This window comes from Solanum dulcamara, chromosome 9 (genome assembly GCF_947179165.1).
Source record: "Solanum dulcamara chromosome 9, daSolDulc1.2, whole genome shotgun sequence".
NCBI lineage: Eukaryota > Viridiplantae > Streptophyta > Magnoliopsida > Solanales > Solanaceae > Solanum > Solanum dulcamara.
Genome location: NC_077245.1, coordinates 12847908 through 12859862, shown reverse-complemented (window position 1 = coordinate 12859862; position 11955 = coordinate 12847908). Strand labels below are relative to the sequence as shown.

The window sequence follows — 11955 nt, the reverse complement described above, 5'->3', positions numbered from 1 at the left end:
ACAAATCATTTCTTATTTAAAAGGAACTTTCTTATATTTATCTTTGGATAATTTGATGATGTTAAAAAAAATAATTATGATGTATATAACTTATTTTATTTTTCAAAAGAAAAAAAAAAGAGTATAGGAAAGGGAGAGTGAAATCCAAAATGCCCAAAAAGCAAAGGGTGACCTACATGGGCCGGCTTGTAACTATATTTAGCTGGACAGACAAAAAACAACTTATTATCTTCATCGTCGCTATATGCAGCTGTATTTTCTACTTCTTTCTACTCTAATATCTTACATTATTTTTTTTTAAAAAAAAAATACAAAAATACACCCTTTTTTATTTTAATTTTTTTTAATTATACACTATATATACAGTGTAAACCATTTTTTATATTGTTATCATGATTGATCCTTCTGGTTTTGTTGAAAGAAAAAATAACTCATTTCTTGTCAATAATACTAGAAGAGAAAATCTGAAGATTCCACAGCTAAAACAAGCAAAGAGGTGTTATTTTTCTTTTTTTAAAAAAAATTATTATTATTATTATATATTTTCTGGGTCTACTCTTTTTTTTTTTTTTTGAGGGGGGTTTAAATTGTTATGTATTTTAAGAGGTGTGAGATTGACAGGCAGATCCCACCGAAATAAATTAATAAATTCACCACACCCCATCTTCATAAAAACCCCTACAGAATTCACCCTTTTTTTTTCTTTTTCTTCTTTCATATAATTCATCAGCTGTAATTGCTTGCTCCAGAGAAGAAACAGAAGGAAACCGAGGTTGTTTTTGTAATTGAAGAGATGATGGGTGTTTCCGGCCTAATAAGTAGTGAAAATCCAGAAGGCGGCGGAGGAGGTGGAGGAGCAGGAAGTGGAGGAAGTAGTGAGATTGGACTTGGTGGAGGTAGCGGTGGATTCATGACGGAAGAAGGAGAAAGGAGTTCAGGTGGAAACAGATGGCCAAGACAAGAAACAATTGCTTTGCTCAAAATAAGGTCTGAGATGGATGTTGTTTTTAGAGACTCAAGTCTTAAAGGACCCTTATGGGAAGAAGTTTCCAGGTAAATTCAAATGAGATTAGAAATGAAATGATTTACTTTTTTTCTTTGTTGCTACTTCTTCTTCAACTGACCTTCTCAATCATCATTAGCTGCAGAAGTTTCATCATGCATAATAATAAAATTGATAGAAACGGAATCTTTTTTTATTATTATTTTTTTATTTCTACTTTTGGGAAAAATTAATAGAATGATTTTTTATTTTTTTAGGGAAATGAAAAGATAGATCTATGGATCAGAATTCCATTGATTTATTGCTTTTTTGATTAAAAGGGTCATTGTTTTTCAGTTCATTTCACTACAATACAACAAAAGGAAAATACTTGAGGGAATTCAGATTCCCTCCTTCCGGGTTTTGGGCCAAATTCAGTTTTGCTTTTTTGGCGTTTTTTCTTTCTCTGCCAACTCCAGCAACAAATTTTGGAAACTAATTTACTCATCTCTTTTGGAGAGTTCTAATTCTATGAACTACCTTTTCTTGAATTTAGCAAAAATAAATAAGATTAGTTATCAAATCTAATAATTAAGCAAGTAAAAAACAAGATTTATGTTGCATTATGATTATTATTATCTCTCTTCCTTGGGAGAAAAATGTGGTTTCAATTATAAATTCTTTTCCACCTTGTTTTAATCAATTGAACTCTCAATTACCTTAATCTTGATTAGTGACATCTTAATCTTCATGTTTATTTTATGTAGTGAATAGTAGTACTATATGCAAAGTTTGAATTCAATTACCAAGGGATTAAATAATTGTAGTTTGGTTTTTTGTTATTATTGTACTTATGTGTTTACCATTTTTCTAATACTTTGCCTACTGTTGTCATCATGACCAGGAAAATGGCAGACCTTGGGTATCACAGAAGTTCCAAGAAATGTAAAGAGAAATTCGAAAATGTTTACAAGTATCACAAGAGAACCAAAGATGGCCGTGCATCTAAAGCAGATGGGAAAAATTATCGTTTTTTCGAGCAATTGGAAGCGCTCGAAAACATCACTTCTCATCATTCTCTAATGCCACAGTCTAATACGCGTCCTCCACCACCTCCATTGGAAGCTACTCCAATAAATATGGCTATGCCAATGGCAACATCAAATGTACAAGTCTCAGCTTCACAAGGTACTACTACTCATCATCATCATGTTACTGTTTCATCAGCTCCACCAGCACCACCACCAAATAACCTTTTTGCTCCTTCTCATCAAAATGTACCGTTAAGCTCCCCACCGCCTTCACAACTATCACCACAGCCAGCTGTCAATCCGATTAATAATATTCCTCCTCAACAAGTGAACGCAACGAATTTGCCATCTCATCAGAATATTTCAGCAATGTCGTATTCGACTTCTTCATCCACTTCGTCGGATGAGGACATACAAAGAAGGCATAAGAAGAAGAGGAAATGGAAGGATTATTTTGAAAAGTTCACGAAGGATGTGATTAATAAGCAGGAGGAATCGCACAGGAGGTTCTTGGAGAAGCTCGAAAAGCGGGAACACGATCGGATGGTTAGAGAAGAAGCATGGAAAGTACAAGAAATGGCAAGGATGAATAGGGAGCATGATCTTTTAGTTCAAGAAAGAGCAATGGCGGCAGCAAAGGATGCAGCTGTTATTTCTTTTTTACAAAAGATAACAGAACAGCAAAACATTCAAATTCCAAATAGTATCAATGTTGCTCCTCCATCAGCACAAGTACAAATACAATTGCCTGAAAACCCACTATGCGCACCCACATTCACACCCGCACCAACACATTCTCCTCAACCGCACCAACAGACACAACCAACTGTTACAGTATCACCACCAACACCAGCACCAATCCCAGAATCGTTGCCAATAATGATACAAGCTCCAGTACCAGCATTAATACAGTCACTGTCGCTGCCACTGACACCACAAGTACCACCCAAGAACATGGAATTAGCACCGAAAAGCGATAACGGAGGCGATAGTTACAGTCCAGCAAGCTCTTCAAGGTGGCCTAAAGCAGAAGTTGAAGCATTGATAAAACTTCGTACAAACTTAGATGTCAAATACCAAGAAAACGGACCTAAAGGTCCGCTTTGGGAGGAGATATCATCTGGAATGAGGAAAATTGGATACAATCGGAATGCGAAGAGATGCAAAGAGAAATGGGAGAACATCAACAAGTACTTCAAAAAGGTGAAAGAGAGCAACAAGAAAAGACCAGAAGATTCCAAAACTTGCCCATATTTCCACCAGCTCGACGCATTGTACAAGGAGAAAGCCAAGAACCCCGAAACAACTTCTTCAACATCTTCATTCAATCCTTCATTCGCGTTGAACCAAGAAAACAACCCTATGGCACCCATCATGGCTCGTCCAGAACAACAATGGCCACTTCCACAAGATCACCACCAACAACAACATGAAAGTAATACCCGAATGGACCACGAAAATGAGAGTGATAATATGGATGAAGACGATGACGATGATGAGGATGACGACGAAGATGAAGATAATGCTTATGAGATAGTGGCAAACAAACAACAATCCTCAATGGCAGCCGCAAACACAACAACCACCACCGCAACGACAACAGTTTGAGCTAAAATTAGCACAGATCTCATCAAAAAAAAGCAGAAAGAGAAGAGAAGTGTGGGGACAAAAAGAGGCGGAAGTTTAAAAAAATAGTTGGCAAGTGAGTGGAACATTGGGAATAGCAAGTGGGTCAACAGATTCTTGCAGGGAAAATGTCAGATTGGATCAGATCTCAGAAAATTCCGGTTGGTATGAGAAGACGGTGACTGAAAAATAGCTCACTTGGAGAAAACAAATGTGAGCGGAATTTACATATCACTTCAACTTTATTTCATTTTTTTTTTGTTCAAACTCTGAGAGAAAAGAGGAGGGGTGCGGAGAGTAGGGGGTGTTGGTAAGGGGTATAGTAGTGTAGTTTTTGGTGGTATAAGTTTATTTGCACTTCCATTGTTTATTTATTAATTATCAAAAATAAAGTTTATTGAAGGGGAAGGGGAAGAGGAGAGAAGAGAAGAAAAAAAAGGACATAAAGGAAGATTTTTAAAGGAATAAATGAAGGGACAAAGTTTGTAATTTTTTTTAATCTCTTTTTTTTCTTCTTTTATTTCCTTTTTGTTCATGGGTGTAAATGTGAGAAATGGGTAAGTAAAATTTACATTATTTTCTCTCTTTCTTATTTCCATTAAATCTTTTGTTTATTTCTTCTTAGGTATTCATTCTATTTCAATTTGTTTATCTGATTTTGATTTGACAAAAAATTTAAAATTTTGTGTTTTAAATTAACATATGTAGAATATATCAAAATGTTCTTTAATTTTATAGTCTTACACGTGTTATGTAAAAATTTACAATCTAAAAATTGCCAAAAAAAGGTCAGATTATTTTTAAAAAAAAAAACTATAAAGGAAAGTAAGATAAATACATTGAAACAGAGAGGAGTAATAGTTAGAGTCTGTTTGAATTGGCTTATAAGTTACTTATAAACTGTTTTTAGCTTTTTTGAGTGTTTGACTGACCAACTTAAAGTCATTTTGTACTTAAAATAAGTGTCAATAAATAATTGAGTTTGTTTGGATAGACTTATTTTAATCAGCTTATAAATTGAAAAGAACTTATAAATCAGAAAAATAAGTTGGGTTGTACCTATTTTTTTATTAATTTATAAACAATTTTCAATTTATAAATTACTTAAAAAATAAGTCCAATCCAAAGAGACTCTTAATCCATTCATTCCTTTTGAATTCTATTTGTTATGTCAAGTAGTATGTTTTTGATAGTATTGTAGAATGTATTCATGAAGATTAAATCCTTTTCTTTTTCCATCAAATCAAAGAACATATTAGAAGAATTCAAGTACACCAACTTGTGAGGCAACAATTCACCCCAAGTTGCAAAAACAGCTACTAGTATATTTTTGTACTTTGATTCCCTCAGGAAAACAAAAGAAGAAAGGATGAATAAACATAACAACAAACGGGTCCTTGTTGCACATGATATTATTTAATTTTCAACAAAAAAATATTTAAATAAATTGGAATTTATTCTCTTTTTTTTTGTATTTTTTCTACAACTATCACATCTCTGATCATACTTTTATATTAATCCTTGTTTTACTCTTATATACTATCAGTGAGTAAGAGTTATCAAAGCTAAGGATGTGGTTGGTAGGAAAAGGAAAATATTTTTCAGAAATAAGTTATTTTCTAGCAACCAATTGCACCAAAAATAATTTTCCTTGAACAATACAATTTCCTATCGAAAGGAGAAATAACTTTCTTCGCTTATACTTTTCTCCAATACTCAATTTGAAGTAGTTTTTGTATTTTAGAAAGTGTTGGAAAGTGACAAATAATCATGCTCAATTATAAGTTTGAACCAATAATATTATTTTTAACCCCATTGTTGTCTACATAGATAAAATAAAATATGGAATGGAAATTGAAATATGAGGGAAAAAGGGAGGGGGGGCCCTCAAGCAATAATAATGTAGCAAAACACTAGAGCTACCTATGTAGTAGGGACATAAATAAATGAACATACAACAAAGAAGGGTTGGGAAAACTTCAAATCATTATAAGTGAAATGTGCATTATTTTCATTCAAGTGTTGACTTCCACAAAAATGTCATGGTTATTCATCAAGGGAAGAAAGAGAGAATAATGATGATATTGGATGGTGCAAAAAAAAAAAGAAGATAATTATTGATAAGTAGTCTAGCTCTACTTCATGGAGATGCCTTTTGTTCCTCTTCCCACATGATGTGTAGGGTTAAAGGAAAAAAAGTTCATATATATTTAATTTATATATTCCTACTTTAATCTTGTTTCACTAATTTAGTTCTTTTTTAGAAAAAGAAGAAATTTCATCTCACTATTTAATACTACTTCTTTCTAAAATTTAGAAATTATTTGATGGATTATTTGAAAAAATATACATTGTTGTGAAGAAAGTCACTTTTTTCGCCTTTTAATGAAAACATTGTTCTAAAGAAAATATTTTTTTGATGTTTGGTTATTAAAAAACAACGTATTTTTTGAAAAATATAAACATGGTTTGAATTCAAACATTAATATGCATGAGAGCACAGGGGCGAAATCAGGGTGGCGAAAAAAGGTTCATCCAAATCCTTTTCATTGATAAAATATAATGTATATATAGATCAGATATGATATATATATATATATATTGGGACAAATTGATCGATCGAGTTTCAAATCGTAGCACACATCATTTCTTTTCCAGAACCATATACATTGCAATATTCCACAAACGACATCCTTTAATTCTAATAACATCATCATATATAAAGTCCATTCAACTGAAATTCCTTGAACAATCATTTGATGTGATGTCTAATATCAACAAATAATTCGTAGCAGAGCTTGTAGTGTTCTATATATTCTTATACTTAACATGTTGTACAAACAATATCATACATTACCTAACAGTACAAATATGCTCTCATTGAAAGAAAATATAGAAAGATATGACCTCCAAAAATTTCATGCATTATGTATAAGATTGAGTTTAGTTCAAAAAATAGAACTCAAAATTGATCATACTGTCCTTAACAAAGGCGGCAGAACTGAAACAAATAAGAATGATTAGTTGAACATCTTCAATCTTATAAATATGTATCAAATTGTAAAATACTTTTAACGAAATTTCTGAATTTACTAATTATCCCCAATTCTTTGCCCAAATCATTTGCCTAGTGAATGGGGTGGGTCCATAAAAATGAGCGTGTGAGATGGATAGTAATATATGAATGGAGAAAACTAATAGGTAATTTTTTTTTTTTCAATCAGTGTTTGAAGCCCGCATCGAAATTCCAACTAAATCTGAATTGCGCATTGCATGGCTAATTCGAGGATAACGCTCCGAACAATTTTTTTTCCATATTTAAGGCTCGAATATGAAATATCTGATTAAAAATAAAATAATCCTATCACTGAATTTTCTTCGTATTCAAAATTCGAATATAAAATATCTGATTAAAAATAAAACAATTCTATCACTTCACTGTAATCAATCTTGCTAATTGGTAAATTATTAATTGTAAAAAGTATTAAACAGTAGTAACAGTAGTAAAGTATAGGAGGCATAGTAGTAGTAGTAACCTATCTTGCTAATTGGTAAATTATTAATTGTAAAAAGTATTAAACAGTAGTAACAGTAGTAAAGTATAGGAGGCATAGTAGTAGTTGTAGTGTTAAAAAGAAGAGGAGCACATGAGAAAGGGGCCACATGCAACCAGATGACAGCAGCTATTGTTGCTATCATATTTACGCCACTTAACTCTTATCTTCTTCAATTTTTCAACTTTTGTGTCTTATTTGAAATTTATATATTTTAAAATTTTGTTATAAATTAAACACTTAATAGGTATTTCGACATGTGATATTATTTCATAATATAAAATTATATGATAAAATCTTAAAATTCTACAAAATATTTGATTTGGAAATTTCATATCATTATTTTATATTTTTTAAATATAAAAATTGGCCCACAAATTTATATTTATATGATTTTTTGAGAGAATACCAAGGGAGTAATGAAATATTCGCGAAATATGAACATAATGATATAGTTAATAATGATATTAAATGACAAATGACTCAATAAATATAATACGCTACAACTCATATTCAATTTTACTTTTTTTTGTTGAAATAAAATTCGATCAATAAATATTGTGTTTTTTAGAATAGTTTTGTGATAGTATATTATGAGCCCGTTTGGATGGGCTTAAAAAAGTAACTTTTATGTATGAAGTGCTTTTAGAACTTTGAAGTGCTGAAAGTTATTTTTATAAATAAACAGTTGAGTGTTTGGATAAAAGTGCTTATGATATGAATTTTAGGGTCAAAAGAATAAAAAAAGATAGTTTGAGAATTTAGTTAAAATATAATGGATATAAAAGTAATTTTCATGATCAAAGAAAATGACTTTAAGCACTTTGAAAAAAAAAGTTAGGAATCGTAACTTTTTATTTTTGACTGACTTTAAAAACTTTATGGCTTAAAGTCAGCATTAGGCAAACACGTCCAAAAGCTAAAAATGGGCTTTAAGTTGATTTTGACCAACTTAAATCCAATCCAAACGGGCTCTATATTTGGTTATGAACTTTTGCTTTTGATATAAGATTGTATAAAGAATTGAGACAATTTTAATAGTTTTCACAATTTATGAGAATTTTATGTTTATGAACAAAAAATACAATTTAAAAATTTAAATTACATGTCAATAAAAATTTTAAGTTCATCTTATATAATTTAATATGATGATTTTAAATTATTATTTCATCTCTCTCACATGGACAAATGGGCCCTTATCTTCATTATTGATTTGTAATTAAATATTTAATAAATTTAAAGCAAATATTATTTGCATCCGTAATTAATGATGTAGCTCTGCCTTAGTGCCTTTATCTCAGGCTCTCGCACACGCTCTCTCATCATATCTAAACCTTCAATATATACTGTTCAGATATAATGTATTGATGATACCGCTTCACTCTTAATTAAATATTTTGAATTTGAATTTTACATATAAAAAAAAATCTATTAAAAGCATATCCCTGATGAGCTCTGATATAGTCTTCAGCTTCCTTTTTGGACAAAATGAATGAAACTTCTCATGTATTATAATTGGCTCAAACAAGCTGTTGTACTGTCAAATACTGCTATTAAGTACTCTCTCTCCCTCTTTGTTAAGTTACTTTCTTTGTCCTAATCTAATGTGTCATATTATTTTTTAAAGGTCACATTTTTATAATTAACAAAAAGATATTTTTAAAATTTTATTTTTATTTTTAATAAATTTATTTATAATTATAGAAATAACTGAGACCTATTTCAAATTATAAATTTAATTTTTTTAATTAAATTTTACATCCAATCAAACAGTAATATCAATCGAAAAGTATGTTTTTTTTCTTGTCAGAAAGTCCTAATATAGTACTGTAATCAGTCTCTTGGGGCCACATGCCCCACCACTAGTCGTGAACATGGATCGAGTTGGTTCGAATTTTTTACAAACCAAATCAAACTATTTGTGTCGGGTTATTAAATCTATAAACCAATCCAAACTAATAAAAGTTGGGTTTTTTTATATCAATTTTTTTCGGGTTTTTTTGGGTTTTTCGTAGTATCTAATAAAAAGCGCAGAACACTGTTTGAAGTTTTAACTTTATAATATAACTTTATAAGATAATTTTTTTTTTGTATATTAATTAGATGGACTTCTCAAGTCCAAATCTAAATGTAAGAAAGAAAATAAAATTATGAAAAATTTTAAAAAAATATTTATAAATTACATTTTAATAAATATTTTTATGTATAACATAATTTAAAAGTAATATATCTATAATCGGGTCGGTTCGGGTTCGGTTTGACTTTTTTTAGTTAAAATCAAACAAATCCTATAATGGTCGGATTTTTTTCCAAACAACAAATCAAGTTAAACCAAACCACTAGTCAATTTTTTTTTTTCCGAATTTGATTCGATTTGTCGGTTTGGTGAGATTTACAGCCCTACCCACCACCCTCCAAAGGAATCTGATCTATTCGGAGTACTAAATTAATTAATTAAAAACACAGCATAACGCATTGCTGCAACTATTCGTTTTAGTTTATTTGTTTTGTTTTATTTTATAGTTTTAAATAATAATAAAAAATTCAATTAAAAAAACTATTATGCACACTGTATTGAGAACAACAACAACTGCCAGTCACCAGTACTGTGCAAGAATTTACCTTTGTTACTTCAAATGGAAACTGAATTAATGAAGAGTTAAAGCTGACCTCATTAATTAAAACTAGAAATATATATATATATATATTACATAAGAAAAGGACTCTAGAGACTAGAGAATATACACCATGTATATATCATCTACTTTTCTTTTATGAAGTCTTACATGCAAATGAATACTAAATTTAGATATTTACTATGAAAAATAAACAAAAGAGAATTTTGCAGAAACCCTTCCAACTCAAACATACTGTATAGATTGACACTATTTTCCTCTTTTTTACTTACTTTCCATTAATGGACATAGGAAACTTCTCTTTGAGAATATATACTAATGAATGTTATAAAAGTTTTATTTTTTTTGAACTCTGTCATTCAATTTGACTATACCTCATCATTATGGAGATCAGTCATGTTTTCTTTGAATTTCAATTTATTTGGATAAATACAAGACCTTATGTCTCCATCAACAAAACAGAAAAAAAATGTATATTATTTCAAAGTCAAACGTTGAAGAATATAGATATTAGTATGTACTACTCCTCTATTTCAATTTATTTTTATGACATAGTTCGAATTTTGAGATTTAAATAAGAAAATTGTTAACCGCAATATTCATTCGCATGTATTTTAAATTATTAATTCTTGTGACTTATAATACTTTTTATATACTAGTTTATAAATATGTAAATTATTTTTCAAAAACATTAAAGATTATACGTTTGAGTGCATGGTCAAAATAAAAAAAAATTGACTCTCAAAATTCGAAATATAACATATAAATTGAGACACATCGAGGAAGTACTAAACAAATATATTAACTACACCAATTCCTTAATGAAGCGAAAAATAATATAATCCAGTACTCAAACGTGTGTATTGTGTACCCTTTCTGCATTCTCAAATTAGATATTGTACCTCAAAGAATCAGACGATCTTCCTGACTAATTTTACGAAATATTTGTTATCTCTCATCAATATGTCTATTAAATAACTCTGTTCACAACCCAAAAAGAAGTCGATCGGGAAAATGAACTCCGGCCAAATAAGAGGCCGATGGATTATGGATTTCAATTTGTAAACAATTTCTTAAACAAATTAAAGGATATATTAGTAAGAGTAAATTATGATAGAATGGATAAGTTGAGTAATAACTCAACTCACCTTTTTTTTTTATTAAGTTTTATTTGATTACTTAATACAACTTTTTTCGTTAGTTTTTATAAATTATAACTATATATAATATATCAAATAAAAAAATATTTAAATAAAGTTTCTAATAAGTTAATATGGACTATATATCAACTTCATTTTAAAATGAAATAACAACAACAACAATATATTCAGTGAAATTTTACTAGTGAGGTCTGGAGAGGATAAAATATAGCAGACCTTACCACTATTTCATGAAGATAGAAAAAATATTCTTAATTTTAAAATAAATTAAATTAATAAAAACAAATGAATTGGGCGAGTTATGATTTTATAAACTGATTTTATTGTTCACAACTTTGGGTGAGAATTGAGTGAATTATAGCAGCCCTACATTAAAGTGTAGACATAAGGCAGAGACAGTAGGACAAATAATTAAACTGCAGTAAGTATTGGAGGTACCAAATTCTGTTAAAATGTACGAAAGCATCTTTACTTACATTTTTTTTTCTTAAAGAATTTCACACACTGTCGACCAAAACAAACTAGTATTAGCTAATTGCCTGTCTATGACACTTTTAAAATTTTAGATCCAGAATTTGAGGCTGATTTTTCTTTTTGGCAACTTAAATTTGCTTTGGCACTATAATGATGTGAGATATCCTTTTTAATGTCAAGTCTTTCAAACATATCTCCTTTAGTGTGAGTTGTCGAAATTGCTGCGAATACAATTAAATAAAAAAATATTAAATTTTTAGATAAAATAGTTATATACTTTAATATGATATTAAAGCAGACAAAGGTTCTGAGATTGAATTTTATAGTCACTCGTATTGAAAATATAATTAAATAATAAAAGTAATAATAAAATCTTCTACTCTCACTTGTTTCTTGATAAATACGAAATATTAAATAACGTATAATCTTAGCTATACTTTCTTAGTTAGTTATAATGATAAAGTTATGCGTAACTCTTAAAAAAAAGTTAAT

The 11955-nt window shown here is 29.7% G+C and overlaps 1 protein-coding gene across 1 annotated transcript; it reads left to right on the top strand.

Annotated features, from left to right (window-relative positions):
- Positions 1-463: 463 nt before the first annotated feature.
- On the top strand, positions 464-4166 carry LOC129902879 (trihelix transcription factor DF1-like). The gene is made up of 2 exons (XM_055978313.1): positions 464-1053; positions 1887-4166. Exons 1-2 carry the CDS (start codon positions 794-796, stop codon positions 3619-3621), a joined length of 1995 nt encoding a protein of 664 aa, XP_055834288.1. The 5' UTR covers positions 464-793; the 3' UTR covers positions 3622-4166.
- The last annotated feature ends 7789 nt before the right edge of the window (positions 4167-11955 follow it).

Coding starts and splice junctions, on each gene's coding strand:
- LOC129902879 (XM_055978313.1), top strand. CDS start 794: ATGATGGGTGTTTCCGGCCTAATAAGTAGTGAAAATCCAGAAGGCGGC. Junction 1,054..1,886: donor TTATGGGAAGAAGTTTCCAG/GTAAATTCAAAT, acceptor CATCATGACCAG/GAAAATGGCAGACCTTGGGT.